General features: G+C 28.3%; 3 protein-coding genes across 3 annotated transcripts; all 3 read right to left on the reverse strand.

The window, feature by feature from the left end:
* Nucleotides 1–967: 967 nt before the first annotated feature.
* LOC108724777 (trypsin-1-like) lies at nt 968–3,219 on the reverse strand. Its single transcript, XM_018451390.1, has 4 exons — nt 3,068–3,219; nt 2,389–2,713; nt 1,303–1,615; nt 968–1,206 (listed from the first exon to the last, which is right to left on the reverse strand). Exons 1-4 carry the CDS (start codon nt 3,147–3,149, stop codon nt 1,030–1,032), a joined length of 897 nt encoding a protein of 298 aa, XP_018306892.1. The 5' UTR covers nt 3,150–3,219; the 3' UTR covers nt 968–1,029.
* Nucleotides 3,220–4,456: 1,237 nt separating this feature from the next.
* Nucleotides 4,457–6,582, reverse strand: LOC108724783 (trypsin-1). Its single transcript, XM_018451395.1, has 4 exons — nt 6,495–6,582; nt 5,562–5,880; nt 4,763–5,069; nt 4,457–4,660 (listed from the first exon to the last, which is right to left on the reverse strand). Exons 1-4 carry the CDS (start codon nt 6,544–6,546, stop codon nt 4,484–4,486), a joined length of 855 nt encoding a protein of 284 aa, XP_018306897.1. The 5' UTR covers nt 6,547–6,582; the 3' UTR covers nt 4,457–4,483.
* Nucleotides 6,583–10,023: 3,441 nt separating this feature from the next.
* On the reverse strand, nt 10,024–14,031 carry LOC108724778 (trypsin-like). The gene is given in 5 exon segments (XM_018451391.1): nt 10,024–10,188; nt 10,301–10,607; nt 11,734–12,052; nt 12,868–12,988; nt 13,972–14,031. Coding segments are annotated over 5 exon segments (972 nt in total).
* Nucleotides 14,032–15,041: the final 1,010 nt, after the last annotated feature.

Consider the following 15,041-nt stretch of genomic DNA (forward strand, 5'->3'; position numbering starts at 1 on the left):
GCCGCGATCTCAGATGCATTGTTCGCTGTGGGTAACGGTTTTGGAATTTCGCCGTTCACATAACCCCATGCGTCATTTTTAATCAACAGTGCCTGCATTTGAAGTTTCCATGTGTCATAATTGACACGATTGAGAGTTTCGATTCTAACAACGTTCGAATTCATTTTCAGCTTCGTCGTATTTCGGTTTCACTCAGACTTACGCAAGCGTTCTAACGGTTCGATTAAGTACGTACACGATTACTTCCGCCACGCGGCCTGGGCCCATAACCTGTTAAGGCCGTTTGATACTATAATTGAGTGTTAGGCAGAAATCACTTGAGACCGTAATCGAATGAGAGTATTTCTCCGTTTTTATTTGACGCTAGATCCAGATTATTACAATACGTTAGAAACCGTTAAGATCGTTGGATCAACAGACAGATATCTCAAGCGTTCAGAAACCGATCGGACTTAGGCCTCTCGCTGATAGGCGCTAGGCGGCGGCGTGGGAGCGTGCGCGTCACGCGCGGTTAAATTGGAACGTCCATCTCAACATTAAAAACTCGATACATTAAATTACTACATATATTAATAGAGGATAACAAAGCTACTATCTTTTACTGAATTTATTGAACATCTGAAACTTACGCTAATCATAGTCATTTAAAATTTAAATCAAGTAATACAAAAACAATTAATTTTCAACGTTTATATCGATAGGAATTTTGAATGTGGAGATTTGACGTCTCTTCAACTAATCATTTCTCACTGGACATTGAAACTGATATGTATATTTCAGAAAATAAAATTTGTTATTATTATCTGTTAAATAAAATAAATAAAATTTACAATGTCTTTTACCATGATGTCTAATAAAATTTCTGCTTAGTTTTTATATTATGTCTAATAGGAATAAAAAAAAACATTATTTTCAATTTATGTTGGATATTTATTTTATGTTAAATAATATAACACAATTCCTCATTCCTCAATAATATCACAATTCCTCATATATATTATACATTCATATATATTGTCAATATTGTCGTCAAACATAATTGAAATGTGGATTAATATTCTGTGCAATCCAGTCATTGAATTTAGATACACTAATGTATATGGTTGGCGCGCCTAAAGTACCACAAGGCATAAGACCCCAAGATACAAGTCCAATAAGAACCGGTTTTCCTCCTGTAAAGATAGCTAGTGGACCACCAGAATCACCCTAAAAGCATATTAAAAACAATACATTAAATTGCTACATTAATTGCCAACAATTGCTGCTATCATTCATTGAATTTGCCGAATATCTGGCACATACGCTGCATGCAGAATTTGGTTTGCTCGACTTTGGCTCAGTGCAGATATTGGTGTCATCAACAAGAGAAGGAAAACCTGTCATGTTAGTGACGATTGCGTCGCAAAGTTTGCGATCGATGATGGTCGTCAGAGCATGTTGAAGTGTAGATGGCAGTATTGGAATATCAGTAGTCGAAGTAGAGCTCCATCCACTAAGCCATGCCTGTCCAGTTGGTTCACTGTTTGGTTGGGGTAACACGATAGGTTGTGTGTTCATGTTAAGCTTCAATGAAAAAGTGAACTTAATCAGAGCAATATCATTTGGGCCAACACCACTGAAAGTTAGAAAATACGTATCGCATGTATATATAAAATTATGTTCTTATCAATTATACAGTTTTAAAAAAATATGCGTTTAAGCTAACGTGTTAATATTAAAAAAAATTGTAGTACACTAAAAGAAAAGATTGGTTGTTGCAGTAAATTTCTGGTTGCGACAACCAATTTTTGGTTGCAGCAGTCAATTTTTGGTTACGTTAGTCTATAATCTGCAATGTCAGTATAGAATTTTGATAGGCTAACGCAACCAAAAATTGACTGCTGCAACCAATTAAAAATGCTATGCCATATTCAGTCAATCTTTTCTTTCAGTGTTTAGTGAAAGAATAGTAGTAACCTGCAGAATTAAAAGAATAGAATATATGTACATCATAACAAATCTCAAAATATAATTCGTGCGTCATATTATTTATTTGAGATATATGTTTTTTGAGCATAGTTTTCTAATATCATATTTCTAATAATAATCAGATATAGTTTTCTAATATCCTATACATGTCAATCACGATATTAATACCAATGTTGTAACCTTACATTAGTGATAGTAATTTCGATTATTATACAAATAATTTATTTTACAAATAAAATTGCTGATTATTATTGATGTAAGAGCTATTATGTTCTAAATTATTTCTATATATAATACAATTAGAAATTAATAATTATATACATATATAATTATAAACACATTGATTACATATTAAACAAATATTATTCAAAGACGAATTAATTTAATTGTTCGTATTCACTGTTTCAACGTTTCGCTTACCCTTTATATTTCTCATGTATGATCCATTTTGACACTTTTGTTAACTGTTCGGTTGGCTCTAGAAGTTTAAGATTGAATTTTCCAGCCATGACGATAACACTGCTTGCGCGATTATTTACAGTACAATGTGCTGCTGTTATACCCCATTGTTCGTTCAGGATGGATCCGCCGCAGAAATGCTGATAGGAAAAAAGGCTCAGCCTTTGAAGGGAAAGCATATATGGGTATCTTCCTTTCGGCGCTTCGTCACCTCCAACCACACGAGTCTCAAACGAAGTAAGACCCGGCCCGGTAGGTGGCATCTGGATGTTGATTCGGGGCTGCACTATAATTTAAATTAATAATGTTTAAGAAAATTTAGAAGAAGTTGAGCATAGCACATCGAAGCTAGCTCTTTATGAAATAATATTTTAGAAGAAAATTTTTAATTAAAAACTAAACTTTGTTTTGTAATTTGTATAACAATACAATTATTTAGTTATTATTTATTTAAAATTTTTTAATTAATAAGAGAAATTTTTTATGTCTTAATGACCATTTTTTAAGCAAATTTTTTAAGCAAATTATTGAATACAAATTATATCTACCTAGTATAAAATGTTTTATATATAATTATATAAAATTATATATAAAACATTTTTTCCCGGGTACGTTATATAAATCGAAAGAATTGACTTACCATTTGCAGCGACCGCCATGGTTAGGACAGCAAAGAACACGATAGCTCTGGAATACATTGTGCTGTTTGATGACAATCCCATGAATAGACTGCATTTTATACTTGTTCCGTCAGGTGCATCTATGCTGACAAGCCATTATTATCTTCGATAATTAATCATGATATTTTTATGATACGAAAAATTATATTCCAGATGATACTTCTTTGTGACTTGAAGTATATTAGTTGATATAAATATTGAACTATACGGTATAACACAGATGATATATATTTATACAAAACAATGCTATTGGTCGTACATATTGTATACATCAATGATAATGCTCCGCAGTATAAAATTGTTTCTATAAAATTACATGTACTGTTATAAAATGCGTAAGTGTAGAAATTCACTGTTTTTATAAAGAATATAAAATGTATTATTTATCTATATTTAACATCTATCTATTATCTATAATCTATTATCTATTATCTATCTATTATCTATCTATTATCTATCTATTATCTATCTATTATCTATCTATTATCTATCTATTATATCTATCTATTATCTATCTATTATCTATATTTAACATTAAAAATTTAATTTATTCAGGCATTTAACTTAATTAAATTTTGTAATAGAAATAGTACTCATTAATAAGAACAAAGATATCCAAATAAAACGTATATAATGTTATGGAATGCGTATACAAAATTAATAAAACGAGTAATTTAATTATTCTGATAATGATTTAATATTTTGAAGTAAACTAAATTAAAAAAAACCACAAAACTAAATTAAATTACAGTTATAACGTTGAAACATTTTTTAATTAATTAAGTTGCAAATCCTATTATACTGACTCGTGAATAAATAAACAACGGATAAAAATGTGGTACAAGTACGTGATATTAATGGACCACTGGTATCATTCTAAAAGTGTATTAAAAACTCGATACATTAAATTACTATATTAATAGAGGATAACAAAGCTACTATCTTTTACTGAATTTATTGAACATCTGAAACTTACGCTAATCATAGTCATTTAAAATTTAAATCAAGTAATACAAAAACATTTAATTTTCAACGTTTATATCGATAGGAATTTTGAATGTGGAGATTTGACGTCTCTTCAACTAATCATTTCTCACTGGACATTGAAACTGATATGTATATTTCAGAAAATAAAATTTGTTATTATTATCTGTTAAATAAAATAAATAAAATTTACAATGTCTTTTACCATGATGTCTAATAAAATTTCTGCTTAGTTTTTATATTATGTCTAATAGGAATAAAAAAAAACATTATTTTCAATTTATGTTGGATATTTATTTTATGTTAAATAATATAACACAATTCCTCATTCCTCAATAATATCACAATTCCTCATATATATTATACATTCATATATATTGTCAATATTGTCGTCAAACATAATTGAAATGTAGATTAATTTTCTGTGCAATCCAGTTATTGAATTTAGATATCCTAGTGTATACGGATGGCGCGCCTAAAGTACCACATGGCAAAATACCCCAAGATACAATTCCAGTAAGCACCGATTTTTTTCCGTTATGCGAAATTAATGGACCACCGGAGTCACCCTAAAAGCGTATTAAAAACAACGACATATTAAATTATTGCATTAAAAAACGGACAAAATAATAATTATTATTCACTGAATTTACTAAACGTCTGGCACTTACTTTGCATGCCGAGATTTTATCGTACAGTGACCCAGTGCATATATTAGTTTCATGAACACGAGAAGATCCCGTTAGACGTTTGACGGATTCGTGGCAAGTAGTGCGATTGACGTACTCCATTTTAACATGCTGAAGTTTATTTGGCATTATTGGATAATTGGTAGTCGAGATAGAGCCCCATCCACAAAGCCATGCCTCTCCAGTTGGTTCATTTCCTGGGGGTGCTAATTCGATGGCTTGTACGTTATTGTTCAACTTAAATGGAGATGCAAGCTTAAGTAGACCAATGTCATATGGGCCAACACCACTAAAAATTAGAAAGTATAAATTGCAATACATGTATATATAAAATTATATGTACTAATTAATTATCCATTTCTTGTAGAAACATATGTTTTTAAATTAATGTATTAATACTAAAAAAAATTGGAGTATTAGTGGAAAAATAATGATCTGCAAAATTGATAGAAATTTCATGTACATAACGCAACAAATCTCGAAAAAAATCTGTATATCATTAGGTACTTATATAAAATATAGTTTTCTAATCCCAAATATCAAATGCTAATCGCGATATTAATATCAATGCTGTGACTATCAGTAATCATTATTTCGATTATTGCACTCATTCTACAAAAAAAAAACTGTTGATTATTGATACAAAATTACGTTCTAGATTATCTTTATATACAATTAGAAATCAATTATAAATAGAATATTGATTCTGTACTAAACAAGAATCGTTCATATAAGAATTAATTGAATTGTTCGTACTTATTACTTTTAACTTTCTACTTACTGTTTATAATTTTCATGTATGTGAGCTTGCACCACTTTGGCTGTTTGTTCGGTGTCCTCTATAAGTTGAAGATTGTATTTTCCAGCCTTGACGAGAAGAATGCTTAAAGTAGGAACGGCGATAACGCAATGCCCTGCTGTTATAACCCATTTTTCGTTCAAAATGGATCCGGCGCAAAAGTGTTGGGAGAACATTTGGAGGGAAACTATGAACGGATAACTTCCTACTCCTGCTTCTTTACCTCCAACCACTTGTGACGAGATCGAGCGAGAAAAAGGTGGCAAAATAGGCGGCATCTGGAGACCAACTCTAGGTCTCTCTATAATTTAAATTAATAATATTTAAGAAAACATTCGCGACGGAAGAAATTCATGGTAGCACATCAAAGTTAGTTCTTTGTAAAATAAGATTAGAAGAGTTTCTAGTAATATAATCAGAAATTTTGTTACTTGCTGTGCAATATATATAACAATACAATAATTTAGTTGTAATACTTTTTAATAAAAGAAATTTGTTATACATTGTTCTAGTAACCATTTTGTAAGTTCTTACTTAAATACAAATTATATACTCAGGATGTTTCAGACCTAACGCGCCATCTGCTAATGACAGATTCCTGAAGTCATTTTCAGACGAAAATTTAATATCATAATGTCCTAAATATATTTTTTTTTACATAATAAATATCAAGTATTACAAATATCAGTAATTTTATTTTCGCATACATAATATTTATATTGGTGTTAACAAAAGGTAATTATTAGCTTTTACTTTAGCACTTTGCTTTGTACTATACCTGAACGCGCAAATTTTAAACGATATAATTTATAAATGATTATAATTTACAAACTATTATAGCCTCGACATTTTGGTACTGGAATTTCAGTCTCAAAATAACTTCAGGATATATATATATCGAAAAAATTGACTTACCAGCGATTGCCATGGCTAGGAAAGCAAAGGACACGATAGCTTTGGAATACATTTTGCTGTTTGATGACAATCCCACAAATAGACCGCATTTTATATCCGTTTCATCGAGTGTATTCATATGATATCAGTGATAATATGCTGATAAGCCATTATTATCTATGAGAATTGATTATAATACTTTTACGATAAGAAAAATTTTATTCCAGATGATACTTCTTCCTATTTTATGTATATTAATTGTTATAAATATTAAATTGTAAAGCACAGATAATTTATATAAATGATTTATACAATGCTGTTAGGTCCTATATATTATGTACCTCAATGATAATAATCTGCAATATACAATGGCTTGTATAAAATTAGATATACTGAAATAAAATGCATATATAAAATGCATAAATGCATCAAATTACAGTTTTCCTAAAGAATGTAAACGTATTTATCCATACTTTATTTTTTATACTTAATACTTAATATTTAATTTATTTAGGCATTGAACTTAATTATTTTTTTTCACAAAAATAGCATTTATCAAAAAAAAACAAAGATGTGTCCAAACAAAATATAAATAATGTTAAGAAGTTAATATAAAAACTGATAAAGCATAAAATTTAATTATTCTAATAATCATTGTAACTTTAAAATAAACTAAATATAACAAATAACTACAAAACTATACTAAATTAAATAAAAAGTGGTAATATAACAGTAACAAACAATATTATTACAAATTTAATTAATTTTCTTATATGTTATTTGTTTTCATATCATTAAATCACATTTTAAATGAACTGCTGTATTATTGTAAACTAATTAATAACTAAATATAAAGTTTATTTAAGTAGTAAATCATGAAAAATTTTTCTAGCTTTAATCAGTTAAGTTGCAAATCCTGTTATGATAGATCGTATATTAATATAGATAAAGATGTATTATCGTTACCTAAAATTGATTTTACCATTATTTATTCTCTTTTACACCATGCAATTGTTGTTTGTCTGAAAATTTTCTCGAAAATTCCTTTTTTTTTAATATATAATCGACTGTATCACTTAAAATAAAACACCTTGTATACGTAAACTTTTAACTATATGATTTGTTATAAATGGGTAATAGAACTACGAGCCAAGGTTAATATACATGGTCAAAATTAAAAAATAAAAATAAAAATAAAATAAATATACAATAACTTTAATCTAAATGCCGGCAATAACAAACGTTTCGATCCGCATCGGATCATTCTCAATGTTAGAATTGAACAATATAAAATTAAAAATTAGAATTCAGTAACTTTCCTCTCATTTCGCGGTACCTCCGCCAACATAATTGGTACGATGTGGAATCAACAATGTGAATATCGAATTATGTGTAATGTATGATTTCTGTTAAACATAGGTCATACAAATAAGTCGGTAATATAAAACGAGAGACAGTCATACAAGATACAATCGGTAATATAAATATAAGATGAAAATTAAAACAGTCATACATAAATGGCAATCTGTAATATATATAAGCACTATGATAAAGTCAGTAATATAAAGTCAGTAATATAGTCAATAATATAAAAATGATAATCGATAATATAATAAACTAATATATAACGAGATAAAGACAGAAATATAAACCAGATCTATTGTGTAAAGAGTTAAACGTATCTAATGTATAATTGATAGTGTTAGATGGAAGTGCAAGGATGACATCATCCACATATCTGTAGTAACACAAAGGTTGTACAGATAATTATTTTATTGCTATCTCTTCTAAGTCTTGCATAACAATGTCGGCAATTATTGGTGATAACGGTGAGCCCATAGGAGTACCAAATACTTGTTTGTATGTTTTATTATTAAAAGCAAAAAAAGTTGAATCCAAAATAAAACTAACTGCAATAATAGATATATGCTTATAATGATACTGCTTATATATATTACCGATTGTCGTTTATGTATGACTGTTTTAATTTTCATCTTATATTTTATAAATAATATAATAAACTAATATATAACGAGATAAAGACAGAAATATAAACCAGATCTATTGTGTAAAGAGTTAAACGTATCTAATGTATAATTGATAGTGTTAGATGGAAGTGCAAGGATGACATCATCCACATATCTGTAGTAACACAAAGGTTGTACAGATAATTATTTTATTGCTATCTCTTCTAAGTCTTGCATAACAATGTCGGCAATTATTGGTGATAACGGTGAGCCCATAGGAGTACCAAATACTTGTTTGTATGTTTTATTATTAAAAGCAAAAAAAGTTGAATCCAAAATAAAACTAACTGCAATAATAGATATATGCTTATAATGATACTGCTTATATATATTACCGATTGTCGTTTATGTATGACTGTTTTAATTTTCATCTTATATTTTATATCACCGATTGTATCTTGTACTATCTCTCGTTTTATTATATATTACCGATTATTTGTATGACCTATGTTTAACAGAAATCATACATTACACATAATTGGATATTCACATTGCTGATTCCACATCGTACCAAAGTAGTAACACAAAGGTTGTACAGATAATTATTTTATTGCTATCTCTTCTAAGTCTTGCATAACAATGTCGGCAATTATTGGTGATAACGGTGAGCCCATAGGAGTACCAAATACTTGTTTGTATGTTTTATTATTAAAAGCAAAAAAAGTTGAATCCAAAATAAAACTAACTGCAATAATAGATATATGCTTATAATGATACTGCTTATATATATTACCGATTGTCGTTTATGTATGACTGTTTTAATTTTCATCTTATATTTTATATCACCGATTGTATCTTGTACTATCTCTCGTTTTATTATATATTACCGATTATTTGTATGACCTATGTTTAACAGAAATCATACATTACACATAATTGGATATTCACATTGCTGATTCCACATCGTACCAATTATGTTGGCGGAGGTACCGCGAGATGAGAGGGAAGTTACTGAATTCTAATTTTTAATTTTATATTGTTCAATTCTAACATTGAGAATGATCCGATGCGTTTGTTGAGAAGGACCGAAACGTTTGTTATTGCCGGCATTTAGATTAAAGTTATTGTATGTTTATTTTTATTTTTATTTTTTAATTTTGACCATGTATTGTATATTAACCTTGGCTCGTAGCTCTATTACCCATTTATATTAAATTTGTTGAGCCTTATTACCATTATATATTTTATATGATTTGTATATTAAAATATGTTTTGTTGATGAACGAATTAGTATTATTAAGACAGATATACATATATGTTTAAGAGAATAACGTGATTTTGTTAAATAATATAAAAACACAAACAGAAATAAATTTTGCCATAAGTGTTTTGTTCAGTCAATCAAGTTACTATTAATTAGTTTTTACTTTTCATGTAGGAAAGGAATAAAAAACGTTATTATTATATATATTTGCTGTATATTTATTGTATTTTATGTTACATAACACATAATAATATATAATAATTAATAATATATAATTCGCCATTCAGTATACGTTGATACGTCGTCAATATTGTCATCATTAATAATTACTGGTTTTCTGCTTAATCCACTCAATGAAACTGGATACTCTGGTGTATACGGATGGCGCTCCTTTAGTACCGCATGGAATAATACCCCAAGATACAATTCCAGTAAGAAGCGATTTTTGTTCGTTACGTGAAATTAGTGGGCCACCGGAATCTCCCTAAAAGTGTATTAAAAACTCAATATATATTTTAAATTGTTACATTAACAGACAATAACAAAGCTACTGAAGCTCATGTACTGAATTTATTGAACGTTTGTATATCACTTACACTGCATGCGGAGATTTGATCGTACAGTGGCCCAGTGCAGATATTGGTTTCATGAACGGGAGAAGATCCTGTCAAACGTTCGACGGATTCATGGCACGTAATGCGATCGAGGTACTCCATCTTAACATGTTGAAGTTTATCTGGCATTATTGGATAACGGTCAGTCGAAGTGGAGCCCCATCCACAAAGCCATGCCTCTCCAGTTGGTTCACTTTCTGGCAGTGGTAATTCGATGGCTTGTATTTCTTTCGTCAATTTTAATGGAGACGCAAGCTTAAGCAGAGCAATGTCATATGGACCAACACCACTAAAAATTAGAAAATATGTGTTACAATATATATATATATATATATATAATGCAATATATATGTATATATATTTATTAATTACAAATTTTTAAAATGAATTGCTCTTAAACTAATAATAGAACATTATAGTATTAGTGGAGAAATGATAATAATAATCTACAATCAATAGAAATATTATAACTTAAAAGATTTTAAGATTGAATTAATAGGTCATCGTTTATCTGAAATATAGCGTTCTAATCGTAAATATCAAGCTAATCGTGATACTAATATCAATGACTACGTCATTGTTAATTGTTTTAATTGTTGCATTTATTCTACAAATAAAATTCCTGAATATTAATTCATAAGCTATTTTGATCTAAATTATTTCTATATACAAAGAAGTTACAAATGAATTGTAAATAAAACATTAATTATACATGAAGTAAATATTCATTCTTATAAGGACACTGTCTAACATCATTTTACAACACGCATGTTAATAATCATTTCTGATATATTTTTGTTTGCTGAACACAAATTCGTTGACGAAATTTAATTACCGCGTCACAATTTTGAGAAAAATGGCGTCAGAGAAAAAAAATGACAATTTTTAAGAAGTTGTACAATCAGTACCAAATTTTTTTCAAAATTTCATTGGTGCCATGAGAAACGTTAACTTTTAGCTTTAAAATGCATTTTGGTTCTTTTTGATATAATTTTTCATTTTCAAGATATATCATTTTGAAATAGTTCTTTTCCCATGTAATATCATCTCATCTGCTTGTATATGTATCTCGAAAGTGAAAAATCATATCGAGAAAATCACAATACATTTTAAAGCTCCAAATTGATATAGTCAAATAGCATTAATAAAATTTAGGAATAAAATTTAGGAAAAAATCTATGTTACAAACGTCATAAAAATCTTCAAAATAATTGTAATGTTTTGCTTTTTTGATACCTCGGAATATTTATGATGTGTTAACCAAATTTTGTCAACGAATTCGTATTCAGCAGGCAAAAATATGTCGGAAATAATTACTCACATTCGTGTCGCAAAAAAAATCTCAAATTTTGTCGGAGATGGAGTTAATTAAATTATTATATATCGTACTTATTGCTCTTTAACGTTTTACTTACCCTCCATAGTTTTCATGTGTGTAAGCTTGGGCCACTTGAACTATCTGCTCGGTGCTTTCGTTTTCTCGAATATTGTGCTTACCGGCCTTAACTTCAAGATACTTTAAAGAAGGAACTGCGTCAGCACAATGTCCTGCTGTTATAACCCAATTTTTGTTTAAGATGGATCCAGCGCAGAAATGAGAGCCGAACATTTGAAGGGAAACTATGAACGGGTAATCTCCTGCCGGTGCTTCTTCACCTCCAACCACTTGTGGCGAGATCGGGCCAGCAAAACGTGGCAAAATCGGCGGCATCTGAAGACCAACTCGGGGCCTCTCTTAAATTTAAATTAATAACATTTAAGGAAATACATTTATAACAGAAGAAGTTGATCATAGAAGTGCTAAAAATAGTTCTCTATGGAACTTCTCTAAGTTAGAAGAAGTTGTAATGATATAATGAAAATTGAATTTTGTTGCTTGCTTTACTATCTATGGAACAATACAGTAATTCAATTATTTATTTAATAAGTTTGAGATTATTTAATAAGAGAAATTTTTTATATATTATTTTTGTGCTTATTTCTTAAATATAACTATATATAAATTTTATATACACATACAGAATGTTTCGTATCATATAGGCATGACTTCAAATGTGAATTTGAGTCATAAAAATTATCTAAAAAATTCATAAACATTAATTCTATCGGACCTTATTTTGAAAGACTTGCTGCAACAATGAGCTGCCCACATTTTGTAAATGCAGCGTAAATAAACTCTAATATTTTTCCCATCCCTTTAACAATTCATATACCCTGCTTTTACAAAATGTGAAATGGCCTTCCAGCAATTTAGCAAACTCTTCAATTCTCATTACAAACTGAGCTAGCCTAACATTTCCACATTTCTTGACACATCTTAGCATCTTATTGACTATTAATAAGACAAAAATGTAAAAATGCTATGCTAGCTCAATTTTTATAACGAGAATTAATAGAACATGAAAATGTCTGCAACTTGGAAATAAGATCAGATATAGATAAATAAATAGTTTATGTTATTTTTATGTTCTGAATTTATTCCGGAATTATGTCTATATGTTATAAAACGTCCTATGTATATGTCAAATAAATCGAGAAAATTGACTTACCAGCGACCGCCACTGTTAGGAGAGCAAAGAACACGATTGCTTTGGGAAACATTTCGCTGTATGATGTCAATCCAAAAAATTGACTGCATTTTATACTCATTTCGTTGAGTTCAACAGCATGTTATCAATAAGGATGATAATTTATCATCAAGAGAAAATCTCAATATATTTACGATAAGAAGGATTTTATTGTATATGTGATCTTCTTTGTGTATACAATTGATATAAATATTGAATTGAATGGCATGATTGACGCAACTAATTTAAATAAACGATACTACTAATCTTATACATTATGTATTATTTAGCTACACTTTATGTTTAAGATTTAATTTATTTATTTATACTTTATATTTAAGATTTAATTAATTAATTTACTTTACTTAATCAGATTTTTTCAGAAAAAAGTGCCCATCAAATAAAGATATCTATACAAATAAAATAATAAAGCTAAGGCATGCATGTAATAATCAATTAATAAAACTAATTTCATTATTTTGGTTATGACTAAGAAATAAATTAAATTTAACAAAACGCAACAAATGTAACAATGATGAAAAACGTTAACACAATTAATCTTTCTTCTACTTTATTATTTGTCTCGTTATTATTTAAATCACGGTATTAATATGCTAATTAAGTGTAAAATTTATTTAAGTATTATAGTAACAATAAAACGTTCTTTTAGCTTCAATTTATTGTTTATTCAATTTAAGCTGCAAATTCAATTATGATCAATCATTCAGTAGATAAATTTGTATTATTGTTGTCTGATTACGATCAATCATTAAATGTATAAAAAGGTATAAAAAGAATGCGGAAAATCAATAATTTAATATATGATATATCGAATGGATTTACTTTTTGATTTATTTATCTATCGAGATTGTCTGTTTTATATTCCAACGTAATCCCAATAAACAGTTTAGATTAAGAATAAAAACATTGTAATTATGGAGGGGATGTATATATAAAAGACCAAAGTACCTTTGTGCAAAATATTTGTTTATTTCTGTCTTTTGTTCGTTTTCAATGAACCACTCCGTGCTGTGAGTAGAAGTACTAACTCGTACATCGCAAATAATACGAATCATTTTATTTAACATAAATATTAACCAAATTAATTAACACAAAGAAGAATATATATTTGAGTTAACATCTCATATTAATATTTAAATGAAACGATGACATAAAGGCTTTATGGAAAAAATTAATATGATAGTAAAAAGCTTTAAGAAAGATGATTAATAATGAAAGAATAAGAGTATAAAGAGCAATGAAAGTATTAAATTAATAAAGTTATTATCCGATATCAAATTATTTCTTAATATCGAAGATAATATTCTCATTGTTAAGAAAAGACAGCGCGTCTGATGAAATCAATACCATGAAATTGTACGTTTTATAATGATACTAACGGTTAATCTCTTTTATTGTTAAGCATATAGAATAAAAATTATCTGCATTATATTTATTCCATCTCTCCTTTATATTTCTTTAGAATTTTGCAACACTGTATATATATTTTGCACTCTTTGTCTTTTGCTCGTTTTATGTTCTGTATATAAATAGTATTCTACAACATGAATTTTTAATCAATATTAAAAATAGTTATATATTTGGAAGAGTTGACCGATAAATTTTAATCAAATCAGAAGTTTCTTATTGTTTTACGGGAATAAAACTTTTTTCATGAAAGTCATTTATTGTGTATCTTATTGTTAGTGCTATTCCAATATTAGAAAGATTATTAAAATATTTGATATTTCTAATAACGTATTAATGTTCGTATGATTATTAAAAAGATATTTATTAAAAAAGAAGATATATAAAAATATCCATATTGTAATTGTTTTCTTTTTCTAATATTAACTTTAGTAATATCTGATTTACGAATGTATCCTACTTAATTATTAAATTCACTGTACAATGTAATTTATGACATTAATAAGAACTTATTTTATTTCATCTATTTAAGAAACTTTGAATTAAAAGCTAAAATTAATACTAGGGGAGAGTGGTCTAAATCGGACCTATTTGCAGTTTTTGCTCTCTATAAGGCATAAATAAAGTCCGATCGTAAAATCGAAAGTGCTGTTGGAAAGATCATTTAATTCCCTTCATTTTTGCTTCAGATTATTTTGACGTATCTCTCACTTGTGTTAAACTATAAT

The sequence above is a fragment of the Mycetomoellerius zeteki genome, unplaced genomic scaffold (assembly GCF_001594055.1).
Source record: "Mycetomoellerius zeteki isolate Tzet28-1 unplaced genomic scaffold, Tzet1.0 scaffold310, whole genome shotgun sequence".
Lineage (NCBI taxonomy): Eukaryota > Metazoa > Arthropoda > Insecta > Hymenoptera > Formicidae > Mycetomoellerius > Mycetomoellerius zeteki.